General features: G+C 40.8%; 1 protein-coding gene across 1 annotated transcript in view; it reads right to left on the bottom strand.

Moving 5' to 3' along the window:
• The window catches only part of syt7a (synaptotagmin VIIa), a 77,267-nt gene that overhangs the window by 33,856 nt on the left and 21,531 nt on the right, over positions 1 to 21,880 (bottom strand). Inside the window, exons 2-3 of the mRNA XM_067500658.1 lie at positions 12,092 to 12,195; positions 1,449 to 1,528 (exon numbers count right to left, since the gene is read on the bottom strand). Coding sequence (XP_067356759.1) covers positions 1,449 to 1,528; positions 12,092 to 12,195 — 184 coding nt within the window. The remainder of the gene's footprint in view (positions 1 to 1,448; positions 1,529 to 12,091; positions 12,196 to 21,880) is intronic.

The following is a 21,880-nucleotide window of genomic DNA, read 5'->3' as shown; positions in this document are numbered from 1 at the left end:
AGGAGCTCCACCTCTGCTGCACTGTGCTGCTGTCATTGTTATTCCAAAAGTCTCTGTCTAGATCACTGTGGCCAAAGAGAGAGACAGGTCAGAGCAACACAACTATGGACAGCCTTGGCAGCAACCAACCATTCGCAACAGTGACTCCTGCTTTCGGAGATGATGCGACGGTTTGGTTTGAGGAAGAGGGTTGGTCTTACAGCTGCACTGAATGGTGTTTCAAATAAAATAGGCCCAGATTAATGTCTATGTCTACCTGAAGTCGGCAAATTGCCATAGTGGTTAGATTTTAAAAATTAAAATTAAAATAGGGGCAGCCTGGGGGGAAGAAAGCATTCACAAAAGCTTTTCATAAAGCAATGTGCTGCAGCAGAGACAGGGAAAGATAGAAAAATAGGTAGGTAGCAAGAAAAGAGGAAGTTATATTCAGATGAATACACAGAGTATGTGAATACATTCTGTTCATCTAGCACGGCACCACTGATGAAACACATTTGAGGAAACGTGGAGAAGTTTGGGCCTTATCCTCAGTGTGAGCAGTGGGAACACATGAACACATGTGGCACAAGGCAAAAGAGATAAATTGCAGACAGTCAAAGTAGAGAAAGAAGAAAAAGTGAGCAAAATCACTGATGTCATACAAGTCACACAGCAGTGGTCAGAGCTGTAGCAGAGGGATAGAGCAGGAGAGAAAGGCAATGCATGTAGAGACAAAGTTTGAAGCTGAAATGACCAACAGAGCACACTGCTGGAGCCAGTGAAAGGGAAATCAAGAGTCAGAATACCATCTTTAGTGCCATAAAATCATCTGTACAGTAAATAAAAAGTAAACACAGACATTCAAAAAAACTTAGACAGCAGGCTATAGAAGAGAAGTAGTGATGAGCAGGTTAATGGAGGCGTTTTCTGAAATAATGTATTGGGCTTAGCAGTACAAAGCTGACATTTCAAGTACTGACCTATAGTCTTGTTTTATCAAGAACAGAAAACAACTTAATCTTAGTGTGAGCCCTGAAAGAAATGTTAGATGAAAATCCTCCCAAACATATTTAGTCCAACACTTTCACAACATGGCACTCAAGCCCCCCACCCCTGCCTATATTTACTTAAACCTTAACCATTTTAAGACACGTATAGCGATGGATAAAGGCCTGCACTTAAGGGAGACCTATCTTACAACCCATAAGATAAGTGCAGGAGCGGACTCATTCAGCCAAAAGCTTCACAGGTAAGATAATGCAGATTTAATCTGTACTGATTAAATCACTAACCTTTCATTTAATGTCTGCCCCGAACATGCTCATGTAGAAATTGTGCTCTTCAAGATAAGACAGTCGGCCTCATTTTCTGCCTTGTTTGTATAGTGAACAACAAGGAACTTAAAGCTGAACCAAATGGAGTTCATTATCACCTGATTATTCTACCCCAACCAGTTACCGGGCACTTACTTGATGGCTTTCTTCTCCCCTCGCCCACGTGCTGAGTCTGGAGTGTCTGCTGTTTCCACTCCTGGCTTATTCCTCTTCCCCTTGAACCAAGCGGAGGGACGGGATGATAGAGAAGGCAGGGAAACAAAAGGTTAGCTTAGGTTCGTCCTTTGAAGCTGTGTTTTGCTAAACTAATTTGAAGTGCAAATGCCTCCCCCATTATCTCAGGAACACCGTGTCATCGGTCCTTTACCTGATGGTCTCCTGATTACACTCATCAAAGTCAAATCAAATCTGCCATGGAGAGCCATTTCTGACTATGATTATTATTCGCACCAACCTGATATTTACATGGCAATTGGCTCTTTAAGGTAATCTGATGGGTAGTGGAGAGAAGCCTCTAGAAAGTCCTGCACAAGCCTGATTTCAAATAGCTAGAGCACGACCTGCTGTAACCATGGAAATAATGGCAATTTAAAGGCTTCAAGAAGTGAAGTCTGCCGGGTGCATTCTACTGGAAAAGCTCATTACAGTTAAAGGTGTTTCTCATGTGTCACAATGCAGGTAATCTCTATTGACACTTTGTACAAGGGGGACAGAAAGGGATCAGCCTAAAGCTGCCTCACCCCCCAAATATCACGCGTGCTTCCCTGAAACTGATGCTTGGATACACAGAGGACAGGCGAGGATTTTCCATCCCAGCAAATGAGTGGGAGGAAAACACACTGAGCCGCGACCGTGGCATGGCTCGGACAACTGGATCTTAGGTTGGCTGAAGAGCAATTTGCTGTGGTAGGCTTGCTCAGTGCAGCTGAGCATGGATTTCCACACCGGAGATCTCAGGTTAGATTACGGAATAGGCAGTGTACCTGTCGGATCGCATGACAAATATTACCAGCACTAGAGTTCAGATTCCTGACCCCAACCCCACCACCAAGGTTTCAAGTTGAGTTTGGTTTGGGGTACATCACTAATTTTTGGAAAATGTATTTAAACTTTTCTCCTTCTCTCTTTCTCTGTTATTGTGTCAGGCATCTGCATCAACGAGTGTCAAGTGCTGCAAGTGCAAACAGTACGTAATACCAAGTGATAAGAGTGACAAAGCTTTAATGCCTATTGCCTTGGATTAACCTGGCAAGCTCAAGGTATCCTGATAATCTGATCGGAATGCCATTTTGCTTCACTCACTCAACCTGACGTGTTCATGTTACTCAATTTATGGTTCAGTGGGGGTGCTAAGGGTAGCTTGCTTTGTGCCTCCTGCAGCAAGTGACATATTGGCCCCAAGTATATCATTTTCAGGTAACATGGAAACTATGGTACTGGTTGCTAAGAGAAATTAATTTAACATTTTTCACATTGATGAAAGAAATATGTTGAATCAAGTACTGTTATTTTTGTGTATTCACTTATAATTTGTACAGCTGCATTGTTCAGTCTCATCAACTCTTCCCACCATGGTGTTATTTTTCATTATGGTCTGCACTTATATAGCGCTTTTCTACCTATTGGCACTCAAAGCGCTTTACACTGCTTCTTATTTACCCATTCACACTCACAATCACACACATTCATACACCGGGGAGCTGCTATGCAGCTGGCCAACACTCACCGGGAGCAACTAAGTTGGGGTTCAGTGTCTTGCTCAAGGACACTTCGACATGTGACCGGAGGAGCCGGGGATTGAACCAACAACTGTGAGATTGGTGGACAACCGCTCTACCTTCCTGCGCCACAGTCGCCCACGGTGCAAGGTTGCAAGGTTGCAATGCAAGGTTTCTACAGCAGCTACCATACATTTTTCTCCCAACTAAGTGTCTTCCAGCTAAGCTCTCTTTGGTCAAATGGTTGCCCACCTGAGGAAAACTTCCACCAATATGCACATCACACCTACCCAAATTGCTGAACAAATCTCAGATTTGGACAGAAAGAGTGCAAAAGTTGCAAAAGGGGAGCATCTTCAAATCCTGAATGATTATGGGAAGGCATTACCATTGCATCATCACCAGATACAAATTTGCAATCTGTGTATAACTGATACCGTATACTGCTATGGTTTTTAAAAAGAGGGCCTTAGGCTTCACCTGAGTAGACAGTTAATATTTGAACATACTCTAGTTGTTCCAAGAAATTCTAATTCCATTTGACTTTCTCTTTTGAATGGTTTTACTTCTGATTTCTTTTGATTCCTGATTCCCCTAGAGCCACTCCCTCTGTACAAGCCTGCAAGTATATATATATATATATATATAGTGTATATTGTATTGCTATTGCCAGTTATATTTTATTCATGAATGAATGACTGACACAGATCAATCTATGATGCATGTTCCTGCTCATAAATGGCAGGAGTAAATAAAGATGCAAATTAGCACAGACTATATTACTATTCAGAAACTGACAGGCAAACTGATGTGGACTCCATGGGGTCCAGATAATACAGATACTGTTTTATTTAAAACTATAATCTAGGTATCGTGTCTTTTGGATATTGTTGGACCAGTTACAAAGACAGAGTTGACAATAAGACTGTAAAGACGGCAAATATGATATCCATCATACACAGGGAAATAAAGCTGCTCATTGAATTTCTAATCAACAGTAATGAGAAATAGAAAAGCCAGCAAACAGCTAAACATGTTAAACCTCTGCTTGCATAAGGTGTGTCTTCAATATACAATTTACTTATGTAGATAACCAGTGTACTAGGTCTACATACTGAACATATCAAAACATTTACATGCCCCACAATAGGCTCTTACACACACATCCACACACACACACACACACACACACACACACAGAAAAACTGAATATTGAAGTTACTTTAGATACTTTAATGGCACAGACTGAACTGTTTCGATCCTGTTGAGTAGAAAAATGCCTCGTCATTCAATGCCAACGTTCGACACTTAAGCTGGGCCAGACAGTGTTCCACATATGCGACTAAAAAAACTGTTTGGGCAGCCAGTGTGACTCAGAGTAGGAATGTCAATCGATTCGCAGCATTTTCTAAGCAATCGAAGAAAACAGTGAGTTGCAGAAAGTTTCTAAAGTTGCATTTCGGACAGTGAGTATGGCAAGGGCAGCACTGGAGGAGGATATGTATGGTGATTTTGTCAGATCCCAAGATAAATTAAAAGCTGGGAATTATCACTATGTCTTAAGAGAGGTAAAGATTGAGCAGCCTTAACATGCAATACCATTACAAACATGTCTAAAATGCTAAAGAAAAAAGAAACCAGAGAGTACAGCTTTTTCAGACAGCTTTCCCCAAAGCCATTACAATGAACAATTTATTCTCTATGAGCTCTACCAATAATAATAAAATTGTGACAATTAATGGGGATGTCTACTGATGAAAATAGAGGATTACACTGCCCCTTACATTATTTCAATGACACTTTTCTTAATTCTTGAGTTTATTAATATTAATTTTTGTTCTTTATTATTAATATTAATAAACAGTAGGACAAAGGCAGTAATTTCTAGTTAAAGACAAATGTTTTAGCTTTTCATTTGTTTTTATTTCATGTTTCTACAAAGAAGGTGTTTTTAGAGGGTGCCTTATGTCTTAATCACTCAGTTCAATCCAACTGCTTTCAGTATTAAAATGCCTGAAAAATAAAACTCAACATTTTCTTTTTGTATAAATGAATTTTTAAAAAATGGTTTTGATAAAAGAATCCATGAGGAACCAGTATCAAAATCAGGGTATTAATAACATTTTTTAACAATGCTGAGCCCTACACACACGCATACACACACATAAACATTATTACATAAGCACACAATAAATACTGTATTACTTGCATGAAAATTTCTGGGGAGGCAAAACCATCTGAATTTCTGTCAGGCGAGGACAAGCTATCAAAGGAAACTCATGTATCATTTAATGCTATCGTAAAATTTTTAGGAAGGTCTGAAAACACAAAGGGTGAGTGGGACCCCAGTACAGAAAGAAGGGTGAAAGCCCAAAATAGAAATCAAATAAAAAGAGATGGGATGAGCAGGTGTGTAAAATGAACTCAGAGAAACAGTGACTGACAGAAAGTGCCAAGAGGATTGGATGTGAAAACAAGAAAGTGGTCTGCAATGGCCACTGAGTCCCATGATGGCTATTACTAGGCACTGTCTCCTCCACACCTTTCCCCCAGCTTATTCACAAGACTGGATAGCTCCAATCTTCAAGGGAGCTGCGAAGGCTGCAGAAATTCATAGTAAGAACATGACAACATTCACCAACTCCAAGGACACAAGGCAAGAAACAATGAAGACACTCAGCTCAATGCCCCAATGGAAGAGCTAACAATTACCCTCCTCATCTGCTACTCAAACACCCTTGAAAATATTCAAGTCTAATTTAAACCAGCAGTCTTTTTGTTACACAACAAAGGGTTTCACACGATTACAGTATTTTGCACTGGTTGGCCCTGAGCCATGACTTCAAAATTGCTCCAACTGATATGATGAACCAATTATGATGCATACTTACGTACAAATTGCAGCAAGCCTCAAGTTGGTCGGAAAAATCCACTAACACATCTTGACAATCAACCCTAGCAGAGCATATTATAAATAACATTATGTTGGTCATTTTCTAAATTTGTCTTTTTTTATTTTTAACAATCTCATTACAGATAGTAAAACCAACAATGAATCTGTAGCAAGATATTCTATTTTGCAGGCTGACATTACCCCTGAGAAGAGACAATTTATAGCCAGTCTTAGCATCTGCGTGAGAAACTACAGTAATGTTGTTAAAATGTTGGTAGAAAGAAAATAAGCTTAAGGTAAAATTAAAGGTAAGTGAAACATTACCAAACAAATTTAGGGTGTGGCCGAGCTGTGGCCATCACAAAGCAGCAGAGACTTTTCTGTGGGAAGCAGCATCTTAAATGTGTTACAAACACTTAATTACTTAATAAGAACTACAAAGGATGCATGTGTTCACGTTCTAATTCATTAATTTGTCTTACAATGGATTTATTTAAAAAAGGAGAATTGGGTCACTGAGGCTCCACCTCTACTGTCCGTGTGTATTTTATTTTGCAACACCACTGCAGATGAGTGAGAAAAGATTTGGTTTTACACTGCCCGGGGTAATGTGAGGGTTTTTTCTTAAGGAATCCAGACATGGGAGTGAACTTACCCCTCTCTCTGTCTCAGTTGGCAGTGCACTGCCTTCCAGCACCCAGCTGTGTTTGTTTGCTGTAAATTAGCAGGCAGCAAGAGTCTACATGCTCGCTCAATATTACCCACATCACACCATAATTAGAGAGGAGTGCACTATTAAAATGTTCGTCCACTGCTAAATCATCAAGTGATCGTTTGTTTTTCGCATCTGTCAAAACACTTTTATACCTGTGTTCTCATGAAGTCAAAGGCGTAGGTTCGGTCTCAACATTGTGAAACCCCACCCCAGTTTTTCATTTTAAATCAACATGCATATTTTTTGGATAGTGCTTTATAGATTGGAGTCAGTCCAGAAATGTAGAATATTGAATAAAAAGTGTATAAATGTCTGATGGTTGTACATCTTTCCCTCATTGTCTTTGACACAGCAACATTAGAGAGGTCCACCGAAGACAGAGAAAATACAATTTACAGTAGTGTCCTAATCAGGTCTAGATGTAAACCTGTTTGCAGCAGAGTCTATCTCCAGAATGCTTAAAAAGTGCAAAAAGTACGGGAATAAAAAGCAAAAAGGTGTTTGTCCAGGACCCCTAATTTGACTGCAATAGTTTTCCAAGACTTTCAGCCTCCACACCTCCATGAACTTTAGAAAAGCCTACGTCAGGCTGTAGCTCAGTTGGTAAGGCAACTAATCTCATGGGATAAGCCGAAAGGACAAAGAAATAAATAAAAACAAAAACAATATCATAAAGCAGTGGCCTATAGTTCAAACAGCAGTTTAAAAACTGCAGAGGACAACGCACAATGTAGTTGAAAATGCAAATACTTAAAACTCTATTTCGCCAATTAACAGAAAATCCTCTGATGGTTTATGTTCAGTCTTGTCAAATTAAACCGAAAAAATGCACCTGTCTTTAATCAGCTCCATGACCACAACACATGGCTAATTAGCATTCAGCCACAGTAACTCGCCACACTACTTTGGTGGATTTAATATAAACAACACTTCTGGCTACAACCCCAAAGCACACTCTTACCTAGCTAAACACCTGGTTAATCAAACACACCTGGAAAGCAAGTAAAACACACATTTCAACAAACACTATGCTAACATACCTGTAGCAGGTATAGCAGTAGCAGTTAGCAAACTTTACATGACAAAATCAGCATGTGGAGGCGGCTGTAGCTCGTTTGGTACGGCAGTCGTCCACGGACCACAGGGTCAGTTGTTCGATCCCCGGTCCCGGCTGTCTCTGGGCAAGACACTGAACCCCCAACAACCCATTCCCATCCCCAGCTGTGCAGTGGCGGTCCAAGCTTGGCAGAAATTGGGGAGGGTTGTGTCAGGAAGGGCATCCGGCATAAAAACTGTGCTAAATCAACATGCGGACAATGGTCCGCTGTGGCGACCCTGAACTCACGGGATAAGCCGGAAGGACAAAAATATAAATAAATACATGACAAAGTCAGCCTCTGTTTGTTTTTCTTCTGTCCTCTTCTCCCACAATCCGTTCCCCATTCTCTCTTCATGTCCCAAACAGTAAACAGCACGTTTTTAACTTGTTATTTTTCCCCGTGGACAGTACTATTGGTCGGACCACTGACTGTAGGAACTAGCCATGAATTAGCCACTGTAGCTACACATGCAAAAAACTCTGCTCGTATACACAGGCAGCTATATAGCAACTTCCCTTTTTTGTTGTTAATTCCGATTATTATTTTAGGAATGATTATTTTGTATTTTGAACACTCTGTAAACCATTATAAAGCCTCAAAGTTGTAGTAACACAGGCCATGAAAGCACAGTGAATTTTTCTAAACCTGTAAACATAGGTGTGTCCTGGATTTGCAGTCTGATTTGGGGGCCGTGGCCCAACCCATAACTTCCTACATCAAGACCACTTTGCACCAAAGATGCTGGTGTCTTTGCTTACATATTGGTAGAGACAAGCATGTAGTATTCGCTTTTTCGCAGAAGCATGAAATTTCTATATCACCTGGACCCCTGCCAACACTCTGTGTCACTTAAATGTGTCCAGTCGAGGATCCACATAATGTACCTGTTACTATAATATTCCAAGTGACAATTCTCCTATAATTAGTTATTTTCACATTTTCCATTTCTTGTGATTGCTAGAATTATTATTATCCCCTAAACAACTATGAACTCCTAACTCCCAGTTATTGCTACCAAAAAAAACCCCCAAATTTGTTGATACAAGCCCAACAGGGATTGAATCAGGCTGTGAATCTGGTCAGGTACAATCTCATCTCCACTCACAACTATGTTATGGATCAAACAGCACAGGGCTCACAGGAGCAGACAGAGGGTTTCTGAATGCCAAACAGCCACTGCTGCTCAAACAGATGTTAGCTGCACCACCTCTGATATGAGAAAATCCCACCCAACACCTACAACACAAGCCCCTGCTGACAATCATGAGCTCCACAGCACAGGCACTTAAATGACCTCTGACTCGTTGAATTTGTATTTTTGTTTGGTGTTATTACCAACTTCGTCTATAATTACAAAGTGATTTCAGACATTAAAAATATTATTGAGACAAACAGGAAAACAAACACATTCAATCAATACACAATCACACTGCTGTAAAACCTGAGTAAAAAAATGAGAAGTTGCATATAAATATTACATTGGCTTAGCACATATTCTAAAAATTTCATGCTGATGCATCTATAAACAGCAATAAGCAAACAGACTTAGCAGGCAGCAGAAGGAGACGATAGCACTCAGTGCGCAGTACTTCCAGGGGGTTTAGATAACAGAGAGCCAAGCAGGATGGAGGCTTCAGGATGACTGCACATGAGGACTTTTAAAATAAAACCCTTCACACTGGTTGCCAAAGCTAAAACACCGAAAGCAACACTCACCCAAAATGGCTTGTCTATTAACCTATGAATCATAACCAAAATTGGCATGCACCCAGTCGCAACTGACACGTGAAGCTTTAGGCAAACGTTTGTTCTTATGAAAGCTGACACTGTCAAAGGGAATGGTCAGAAACATTAAACATGAAAGTTTAAACGTGGACTGGGTTGTGGTAGCTTAATGTAAAATGAACATTTTTTTTTTTAATCTGGTGAGGAATTCTGTGAATAGAAAATCAACCTGTGATTGTTTACAGAATAATAGATGCAATATCTACAATAAGAGGCCTCAATTCAAGGTAACCATGTTTATGCAAATTACACTACATACACTGTAATCACATGATCAGAAAACACAGTGCTACTGCTGGAAACAGCTGAGATAAAGAGATCAAGAGAAGTAAGGGAGATTTCTGTAATGCGACAGATTGTATAGCTGATGAGCTTTTATGGTTGTTAGCCAGATATACAAAATCAGACACCTTCAGGATGATTATATTAATATGAGAAAATTATTTTAACAGGATTAGTAGTACATGTGCTTTGTCGCAGCACATTTTATCATTGAAGAAATGTCGCTTATCTCAGTCACTCTTTATTATTTTGTACATTAGGCAGCTGTGTTTTAATGTGGCTTCACACCAGTGGGTGGCTGACAGGTTTCCTAAAGTAAGTGGTCCCAGACTACAAAGGCCTTAATTAACATCTTAATGCCGCTCTACAGTACCCCCCACCGCCACCACACCAACACACATACACCCCAGACTCGGACCCATGATAAGATGGTCTGATATGAAATTAAAATAGGGCATGAACAAACTGTGTATTCACCGAGATAGAGGCACATCATCTTGTGTGTGACGACGTGGTTGATGGTTGCCTTCACAGGGTCATAAGGTCAATAGATAGTGGCTCTGTCTAAGCCTGATGCTGCTCTGTGCACAGCACTGTCACAGAATAGAGATAAGATCCATTTACAGCAGTGCTCCAGAGAAGACCTCGGGGACCATCCGAGGTGCTGGCAGCAGAACTACCTCCATCTACAGCAGGAAACTAGGAGTCATTCACTGCTCCATTTACTTTAAAATGGAATCTCAAATATAAGAAGATGTTCCAGTGAAGCAAACAATAGAAAGTGTTGTACCTCTGTCCCATTTCAGCACAGACCATTTCCCCCCCGGTTCTTATACTGTACGTCATAAGCGTGCCAACGAGTAATCAATGTACCGCTACCTTACTGTTGATTCTAGCAACGCAAATGTGATTGTGTATCCAGGTGTGTGGTGTGTGAAGCCTGCTGCAATGTTAAATCCCGCCATGTGTGGACCGGTAAGTTTCACAGCAGTGCCATGGTGAACTGAAACAAGTCAGAGTTTGAGCCAACGTTAAAAATGAAATAGGTGACCTGTGTTCCTGGGTTATACAAGCACAGGAGGAATCAGATATTAATTAACTTTAAAGGCATGGAAATCTAAAAAAATCAGTCAAGTGAAGTGGCACTCAGCCATGCAGCTCAGTCGGCCTAATGAGTAGTTGCCTCCCTTTAATCAATCACATTTCATACCACATTATCACAATGACATGCCCTCTATCAGAGGTCAGTCTGCTTGATCTGTGCTCTGTTTCTCCTAAATGAGTGGACTGCGACCGATGCGGTATCAACACAGCTGTCTAATGTTGTACAGTAGCAACAAATGTATGAGAGATTAATGAGTTTCAGTCTGGTCTGATGTAGTCACAGAAACATTGACATTAAAATTACATGAGAAGTGGCGAAGTGGTTAGCACTGCCACCTCACAGCGACTAGATCCGCGGTTTCAATTCACCTGCCAGCCACAGCCTTTTTTTGTAGACTTTGCATGTTCTCCCCTTGCTTGTCAGGGCTTCCTCTGGGTACTCTGGTTTCCTCCCACAGTCCAAAGACATCCATGTTAAGCTAATTGGTGACTCTAAATTGCCCATAGGTGTGAATGTGAGTGTGAGTCTGTGTTGACTCTGATTTAGCCATCTGTGACCCTGAACAGTATAAGTGGTTAAAGATAATGGATGGACTTGAAAACCTATGAATACAATATTACAGAATAACATTGATGACTAGTTTCCAAACCTTTTGCCATGTAGGCCCCATTACGAAAAATTGTACACATCGTCAAACTACTGACATCCTGACTACAACAGTAAAACTATGAACATGTTGATGCGGCAAAACGACCTAATGTGTGATGAGACACTGCTGCCACTTTTGATACTTGAAAGGACATGTTGCTCCTGATGACATGCAGACATACAGTAGGAGTTTGAATAAAGGACTTTAACTAGTATGTTTGTATTTGTAAGAATTGTATTGTAAATTGTAAGAATCTTTTGTCCACAGCCGCAATTTTGTCTTAAAAAATAACTGAAAATTCACAGTTCAACAAGACTGCACATAACAGATATTTGCACACATATTTATAATATTTGCACACTTTGTGCACTCTCTGCACTAATGTGTTTTTTTTTTGCGTGCAATGTCACAGCAGATTATTGTTTATTAGGGCTCCCTGATTATTAAAGCATGTTAAGAAAGTGACAAATGTGACTTAAAGCTACAATATATCTGTCAGGGATGCTCATGTGTCCATGTGTGTAAACTCACCAGCTTGCGTTGACACCAGCCACAGACGCCACAAAGAGCCACCAGCCAAACAGCACACACTGTCACGGCGAGGGAGACCAGGAACACACTGAGGGACACTGAGCCTGTATACACACAAAGGAAGGCAGAAAAAAAATGAGTAATCCCTTTTGTATACAGGCATATATATTCATTGTGGGTAAAAACACGTAATTTTTGCTTGTATGACACAGTAAGTCAGAGCTGAGGCTTCTCCCTCCTTGTTTAATTGAAAAGCCAGACAGAGCTGCCATTTTTACATTCTGTCATAAAGAGCTGAGAAATACAATCTCATCACTACCACCCTTCATGCTGGAGCTTTTCAATACCTTTCCAATATTCGCTGCAGCCAGGCATCACTCAGTTGCACACACATCACTGTCATGGTGTCACAGCTTGTTAACTGACAGGCTGAAAGTGATGGGAGGGAGTGGGGTGGGGGTGGTGGGGGGCTGACAATACAAGGGAGCTCATGATTAATGGGTATCAGTAGATGCCCAGTGAGAGAGGTGGTTTTGGAATGGAGTCATAAAAAAACATCATCTATTGCTGCTCCCATTTGTCTCAGAACTGTGTGTCTGTGTGTGTGTAAAACAGAGCAGTCACACATGCACCTGTGTGCCTGCATATGTTTACTCGCTGGTTATGATATGGACAATAAGTGTATCCACTCCTATGCGCACACTGTGTTTCAGTGTGCACGTTCTCCACATTTAAACAATCGAATGGCCTTCACTTTGGAGGACAAGCATATAAAGCCTCATTGAGCTTTGATATTTGCACAGCGGGGAGGATGCTAATGTATTCAAATTCGTGATTTCCTTCTAACAATTCTGATTCCTAAATATACAGTGACAAATGGGTGTCAGAATGCAATTTCACACCACTGAGTGACAAACACTGACAAACACCCATGCTTTCCTTTCAGAAACTGGGTTTGTGTTCTCCCCAATTGCTGTCTGCTTCCCTTCCTTTGCTTGTCACAACTGGCCTTTTCATCTTACTCCTCCATCATATCTTTGCTTTATTCTCCACCTCGTTGTGTCCTCTGGGAACAAATGAGCTCAAAAAGGAGAAACAGTGGTGGGAAAGCTTGTTTCATGTGGAAAATCAGAATGGGATCAGCAGTGCATCCCAGGCTTTTCCCTCTGCTTTAACTGTCATTTTGAGGTCAATGTGACACCTGAGGCCACTTGCAATTGGAAAAGACAGAATGCATACAGAGCAACTGACCATGGACAACAAACTTAATACCAAGGACATGGCGATTGGATTTGCAGTGCTAGACAATCCCTCAAAATTGCATAAGAACAGCACAACAGTGAGTTTTTTGCATTTGCACAGAAAATAAAAAATGGAATCGAAATAAAGAAAAAATCTTGGGTGTGGATGGAGAGAAATAGCCAGCACAGACTGTTCAGATGCTGCATTGAGAGCTGGAGGTGAATAAATTTTGCACCATGTTGTGACCCTATAGTAGAACAAAGATAAATTGTTTTGTTGGTTTTTCATCACACTATTCATATATTGAGTGTCCTGATTTCAATCATAACATTGAATTATATTTATAACCACCATGCAAACAACATGGTATACCCAGCTGCTCCCTTAAGCTGCCAAAGCTCGGCTCATCCTGTCCCCTTTCCTATTGTGGCTCCAGTGTTAATAATATGTTGATAATACATCATATTTTCTCAAATTCTTCAGTTATCATATATCATTCACATCAATTAGTGTAAAAGCAATTATATTTTGTTTCTACAAGTAATACATTCGACACGAATATTTTAATGTTCCTTGAATTTTACAACACTTAAAGATAACTTGCTAAGCTATCATTCAGCACTATTCAACAACTGCAGTACATGAAACCTTAACTAGTAAAAAAAACCCGGTGACTGCATTTCAATACTCATTAAATATTTGCAAAGTTGTTTTTACCAGCAGGCTATTTTTTTCACCTGCCTTTTTTTGGTACAGTATATAGTTCTTGGCACTGCCACTTGGAGATTTGTGGAATTTTGAAATGATGCTGTGTGCAAACAAAAATCATTTATACTGGTTAAAATGAAACAAAGAAAAACTTCATAAAGCTTATAAAGGGGCACTCTAATGTAATTTGTGTCAAACCTGACACTTTTGAGATGTACTGTACAGATGGCATTTTCTATTTAAACAAATATCAAACTGATTGTTGATGTGCTTTCTACAAGGTGTGTCTATGTGAGCCGTGTGCATAAGATCAGACTAAATAACAACACTCCACCAAGTTTGGATGCTGCAATCCCTTCCCATGCAGCTGCTCCATCAAACCAGCAGGAATCAGTGGTAGGTACCTGTGGGAACTAAACTCTGCACCATGTGGTTGATGAAAATCTGCCCATGCAGGGATCACCTGCAAGATAAGGATCTTAAACATCTGAAACATCCCAAATTTCCTGACAGCAGCAGCTCCCACAGGTTAAAAAAGACTTGTTTAGATCTGACTGGTTCTGTTCTGATCATTAAGTTGTAGCTATAATCAGAATAACAGTCATAAGTGCCCCCTAATTATTTATATACTACGCTGCACATCCACGCCCTCCTGAGCACGAGTGTAGCACATCCAGCTCCTAAATGATCCACTTCTCTATTCATAGGTGTTCAGAAATAGACACAGGCTATAATCTCCTTCTGTTTATTCATAGAGAGGTCAATAAAGTTAAGTGCATTATATACCAAGACATCACCAAGGGTAGCAATGGATCTTAAACATAGACAGCTCGACATGTCTCCAGCTAAGCACATCTGGAGGCCTTGGTGCTAAATGGCTCATTGATGGATGCTCTGATTTCTGAAGGGGCTAGAGGATCAGATGTAGCAGTTGTTGGACCCCACGTCATGCGTTTTCTCTGAAGGTCATGAGGGTGGTGTGTGTGGGACGGTATGGTTTATGATCTGTGTCAGTCACAAGCACTTAGGATGTAAAAATCCTCCAAATACAGTGCAGCATCCAGAGAGGGAACGTTACTGCACTCAGTAATGGACAGATGGATTCTGCTTCCTACTGGAATATAACTTCCCTTTTAGAAGCTACAGAGAAGCACAGTGCAGAGGAATAAAAGGACGGAAATACTTTGTGTTGAGGTATTAGGGAGATATGCAAATTTTCAGCACTATAGCTGTAGAGAAAAAGAGGCATCATTAGAGTAAGAGAAGTCTGTGCACTATTCAGCTATCACTGCTCGCAGGAAATTCAATTTATCTTTCTCCTTGAAAAAAACAAAACTTGTAGCATCAAATACTTTAGAAGGTGACACATTAGTAAGGTGAAAGATAAAACAGTGTTATAATACACTCAAACTGGAATAAGAAGACAACTGCACAACAACAGCTAATGTAACTAATGTGCTTATTAGATTTTGACCACGTAAGAAAACGAGTGATGAATTACATCTAAAATGGCACACTCAGTAAAACTGACAAGTGAGCTAAACAAGCCACTGAGCCCTTTGATCATCAGCCTTTAGAAGTCACAGCACTCTTGAACTTAAAAGTCGCTTGTTTGTTTCAGATTTCAGTGGCTATTTTCTTTTATACGCACATAAAAGAGAAGATAAATGGCACTATGTACTGGGGTGAGTGGTGACAATGATGGTGTAAATGAGTCACTGAAGAGCACAACAGAGACCAAGTCGTGCAGGAGGTTAAATGTGGACATTTAAGACACAACTCCACAAGTGTGGAGTGCTCTTAGCGCATACCAACAATGAACATGACCGTGGTTGCACAGAGAGGAACTGTACATGTAGGTGATCTGGCCCACATGCAGTGAGCTAAGCTAAGCAGAAAGGGACCAGTCCTCAGGGGTAGAAGAAATTACTAATTTGACAGGCGGAACTGGAGCAGTGTCCAGTCAGCAAAGCTGCCAGGCCACATCTTTATGCTGTGACTGAGGTGGAGAGGCCAGTGCCTTAGAAGCTGTGGGTGCAAAGCTCATGGCCTAATCGTCTCTTCAAAGTGGCCCCTCCTTGTAGTGGAGCCTGGGCTCTGGCCTCTTTATAGCCACTGAGCCGCTGTTAGGGTAATCCTCAGATGTTGCCCAGCTGTCTTTAAAGTCTGTCCCCTCTGAGGCAGAATATCTGTGCTATGGCAAAATATTGTTCACTTCGAGTTTTATTATGATACTGAGAAAGTCAAATTGCTTCTCTCTATCTTATTGCCCAGTTCTATGCTGCGGTTTATTGCTTTTGTTTCACACTTATTTCTCAAGACAATAACACTGAGTAGTAGTAAACAGCAGATGCACATGGGGGCATTGAAAATAAAACAAAATCTCGTTTGCTCTGTTACATAAAATAGGGTGAGTGGTAAGGGCATAAAATTTATTTGGGGGGGGGATATGGATGAAATGAATAATTGTGATGGTTCCATGAAAATAATGCCATTGACAAATAAACTGATGAAAAGGTTGCTACCAGTCTTGTGGCATGCTCAAAGGGTGACCTGTTGTTCTGCCATGTTTTTGCCTTTCAATTGTTATAGGAAAACCAGCCAGTCTGGCAAGACTCAACAGGCATTTGTTTGAGAAAGAACGTCACATAAAGCCTGATGGACAGTAGGTGACTGACAGTTGTCTCCTCCAGACATTACTGTAAATCCTTGCTACAGCTTTGGAAACAAATATGCCACTTGGTGGGTGGGTACAGGTCTCTAAACAAGATTATGAATCAACTTATATTTGCAGAATCATTTTCATTGTGTAATTCACAAGCTTTGGAAATTGTAGAGCCACATTCTAAAACTTTCTTACAGTTTCCTGAATAGTCCTTTCTCTAGCTTGTTACCATTTTTAATACTGATGAATACATTTTTCCTGACAGTAACTGGTTTCTCTTCATTCCAGTGGAATGTGGTCCGCCAGAGATTTGATAATTGCTTGAGGTAACTGGGTCAACACAGTCAGACATCTTTATTTTTTATTAAACAGCGTGTTGTTGCTGAACTGTGAAACAGCTGATAGCACCGGCTGTTATCAAATGTTTCCAGTCTGGAGCTTATAGGAGGTTCACAACCGATTACCAAGAAAAACAAGTCAAAAATGAAATGCAAGACACCACAAAAGTTAGATGAACTCACTTTTGCATTTTGTTTGTGTTAGGTAGTGATTGCTCTGTACCTATGTACTGTGTTTCTACCTTACTGGTATCCAAAGCTATTTACCCTTACATTCACACAGCAATGGTGGCAGCTGCCATGCAAGGAGACCTCTGATGCACTGGGAGAAACGTGGGCCTCAGTGTCTTACCCAAGGACTCTTCAACATAAAGACAGGACCACAGCATTGGTGGACTGCCACAGCCACCTATGTGTTTACTTCCCTGGTAACACACTTAACTAATGAATGTTACACAGGTAATTCTCAGGACTGAGATGTCACCACTTGTCAGCACTTCGCACAATACAGACAATATGTTCACTGTGATGGATCACCCATTTCAAGCAAGTTGACAGCAAGCATCAAAATCAAACCTGCAAGTTATGGGGAACATACACACATGATTCTAAAAGGCCCCTGTATGATGTAGGAAACCTTCGACAGCAATATGGAGTTTCTGCAATTTGTACTAAATGAGGAGTTAAAAAACTCTGGTGTGGTCATTTAACCACTTGGTAATCCCAGTCCACAGTGGACACTTGAGCCCCATTCGCTGCCAATCACCGGGATGTGTAGAGCAGGCAGTGAAATTTCGACAGGTGGAGAGCACCTGTGGCGAGAGTGAGTGTCTCTTGCATCCCCTCTGGGCCACTGGGAGCTTTGCCTGTTTTCTGTCCCTATATGCTCCCTGTGGCTCAGCTGCAACACTGCTGTGCTGTCACAGAGGCTGTTTCACAGCGGGAGTAAGAGGACTGCCACCCACGTTCTGTCTGCTTTCAGATGAGGGATAAGGTCCATCCACCCTGTGACAAGTTGGGACAGAGTTGGACCAGTAAGACATCATGTGACCACGCCTGGTGTCACCTAGAATCATCTTATTAGCATCTCTGACACTGAATGGGTGAATCAGCCAAAAACACAAGAGCAAACTAAATCAGTTTTGGTATTTTTCTGATTTTGGCATACATGTGATTTTTATTATGAAAATGTAATTTGAATTTAACAGATAAATCTGATGTGGTTTACTACTTTTCGTATTATATATTTATAGTCCATAATAAACCGTGTGTGGTTTGGTAGATAGTGTTTTATGTAATTATTTAGGTGCCACCAAATATAATATACCCAGCAATTCAAAAATACTCTGTTATCTGTAGTAAGCTAATGTTACAGTAAATACTGGTAAATATGCAGCCTGCTCACAGTGAGATGTTCAATGAACAGCTTAACTTCTGTGTGTAGTATCATGCCGTCCTACTTACTTAGAGCTGTATATTGCTGTCAGAATGACATCCTGTAGTAAAACTAATGAATGCTTAACTACTGAATATTTTATTCTCAGGATATTTCAGAGACACACACATAATAATTTGTGTTTGGATTTCTAAGACTTTCATATCTTATTATTCCATTTCTAAAGCCTTGGTACTTCAGAAAAAACAGCAGCATGTTGAAAACTGTATATTTTTCTAAAAATTGTGAAGGACTAGTTACTAGAAGCTAAAATCAACATGTTGATTTTGAGCACATTTTCTTTAATGCTGTGATCTCATGGGGATTTATGAATATTATCTATTTTTAACTATAACATAGGGGGTGATAAAGATAATATTTTAGTTACATCTATTTCTCATGATGTCTCTGATAAGGATTAGATACAGTATGTATGATCTTGATCTGTCACATAATCTATCATAGGCTCTGCCATAATTGTCTCCCGCAGCACAGCCTCGCAAAGGCTGAATTAACTGGTCTTATTGAAAAGGATGATTTTCATACATAAGCCATGGGAACGACTCAACACATTTACCAGGGATAGTTCCCTCTGCCTTCTAACAGGCCAACTTGTTTCCCAATTTGTAAGTGCCCCTGTCGCACATCAAACCCACCTTAATAATGGATTAAAGTCATACTGTAATGGGATGATTCAAAAACCCTATTTTAAGATGCTATCTCATCTCCTCCTTGGATTATTATTCTACCGGTGCAGATTTACCAGTGTTTTTTTATACTGTGCCAGCAAATTACATATCTAGGTAACTCTGACTGTTGCAGATCTTTCTGGAGTTATCTGTTCGCAGATACATGTAACCCCCACCCCTTTCTCTATGCATTCTTCTTACTTTTACATTCTCTGTTACATATTCCAGAAACTTCCCAGCTGAATGAATTTCTCCAGTTTAGTGGCCTCAGAGCTTTTGCATGTTATAGTTGTGTCACAGTAACAAGCAGCCTGTTACTCACCAGTCCACATGGTGACTGTTGGTGGTAAACTAGTGTCCGTCCCAGTAATGAGTCTGTGAGCTGTAAAACCAAGTCAGCCATGACTAACATTATTCCACTTTCAGGGGCAATAAATTGCCTATATATAGCCTACTTTATTTGTTTTAAACAGGGTTAGGGCTCTCAATAAAGCAGCATCTCACTGAGTCTTTTTTTTATCCTGCTTCTCGTCAGTATGTGTTTGCTAAGCCCGCAACACATAGTTACTGTTTTGTTCTCACATGCTACATGTGAAGTTTACTATTACAACAGTAGAAGAATTGAGACTTGGGATCTATGGTAACTTTGAAAACAGTGTCTTGTTAATTTTAGATAAAATGAAGGCAAGCTTCTCACTTCTTTCTGGCCACCACAAACTTTGCAGATTGGAAGTTATTAGCTGCCTATGATGGAGCCAGCTCCATGAGTTGGATACTGTCACCAACTCTCTCTTTATTGTTTGGCTTTAAAATGAGAGTCCTGTAAATGGCATCTTAAACATGGCTACAATAGCTACATAGGTGATGGTTTGCAAAAAGGCTGAGATAAAAAGCAGCAGGTCCCAAGCTAAAGTCCTCAACAGTTGAACATCAGTAGAGAACACACTGTAAAAAAATGTATCCTTGTTATAACATTGGACACATGAAACTGTTTAGGCATTAAGCCTAGCTATTTTATATTTATTTATTTTTCAACAAGTTATTTTTTACTTTTAGCATTACAAGAAAAAAAGAGTTTTAGGATGAAGACTTATATGACTTTGGCAAATGTAGTGCTGTCACAAATAAAGCTGGCTGTTGTTGCTTTAGTGTGAACATCACCAAATCCAAATAACGACATAGCCACTAATGTTACCACAAAGCCTAATAGCATCCAAGCTTAGCTCTAATACAAGGATACCACATTGTGGATATAGTAGTAATTAGCTTCTATATATATACTGAATGCAACCGCAAGGGGGCACAAGCCAGTGTCTTCTTGTGCCAGTCCCAAGTCTGGATAAATGCAGAGGGTTGTGGCAGGAAGGGCATCCGACGTAAAACACATGCCAAATCAAACATGCGAATCGTGACAAAGGCTTCCATACCGGATCGGTCGGGGCCCGGGTTAACAACGACCGCCACCGGTGCTGTTGACCTACAGGGTACCGGTGGAAATTGGACTACTGTTGGTCGAAGACGAAGAAGAAGAGGAGGAAGGTGTGTTCGTAGGCAGAGATAGAAGAGGAAAGCTAAGAATGTAGGACTGACAGTAGGGACTTTGAATGTTGGTACTATGACAGGGAAGGCTAGGGAGTTGATCGACATGATGCAGAGAAGGAAGGTGGACATACTGTGTGTCCAGGAGACCAGGTGGAAAGGTAGCAAGGCTAGAAGCTTAGGAGCAGGGTTCAAGTTGTTTTACCATGGGTCAGATAGGAAGAGAAATGGAGTAGGAGTTATATTGAAAGAGGATTTTGTGAGGAATGTTCTAGAGGTGAAAAGAGTATCAGACAGGTTGATGAGCCTGAAGCTGGAAGTTGAAGGGGTGATGTTCAATGTTGTGAGTGGTTATGCCCCACAGGTAGGATGTGAGTTAGAAGAGAAGGAGAAATTCTGGAGTGAGTTAGATGAAGTGATGCAGAGCATCCCCAGAGGTGAGAGAGTTGTCATTGGTGCAGATTTCAATGGGCATGTAGGTGAAGGGAACAGAGGTGATGAGACTGTTATGGGCAGGTTTGGTGTTCAGGACAGGAACGCAGAAGGTCAGATGGTGGTTGACTTTGCAAAGAGAATGGAAATGGCTGTAGTAAACACTTTCTTTCAGAAGAGGCAGGAACATAGGGTGACGTACAAGAGCGGAGGGAGAAGCACTCAGGTAGACTACATCTTATGTAGACGTTGTAATCTGAAAGAGATCAGTGACTGTAAAGCATTGGTAGGGGAGAGTGTAGCCAGACAACACAGGATGGTGGTGTGCAAAATGATGCTGGTGGTGAGGAAGATAAGGAGGACTAAGGCAGAGCAGAGGACGAAGTGGTGGAAGTTGAAAAAGGAAGAATGTCGTTTAGTTTTCAGGGAGGAGCTGAGACAGACTCTGGGTGGTTTGGAGGTGCGTCCAGATGACTGGACTACTACAGCTAATTTGATCAGGGAGACAGGTAGGAGGGTACTCGGTGTGTCATCTGGAAAGAGGAAAGCGGACAAGGAGACTTGGTGGTGGAACGAGGCAGTTCAGGAGTGTATACAGAGAAAGAGGTTAGCTAAGAAGAAGTGGGACACTGAGAGGACTGAAGAGAGTAGACAGGAGTACAGGGAGATACAGCGTAAGGTGAAGATAGAGGTGGCAAAGGCCAAACAAAGAGCATATGAGGACTTGTATGCTAGGTTGGA

This window comes from Channa argus, chromosome 4, assembly GCF_033026475.1.
Source record: "Channa argus isolate prfri chromosome 4, Channa argus male v1.0, whole genome shotgun sequence".
NCBI lineage: Eukaryota > Metazoa > Chordata > Actinopteri > Anabantiformes > Channidae > Channa > Channa argus.
This window is presented reverse-complemented; position numbering and strand designations above follow the sequence as displayed.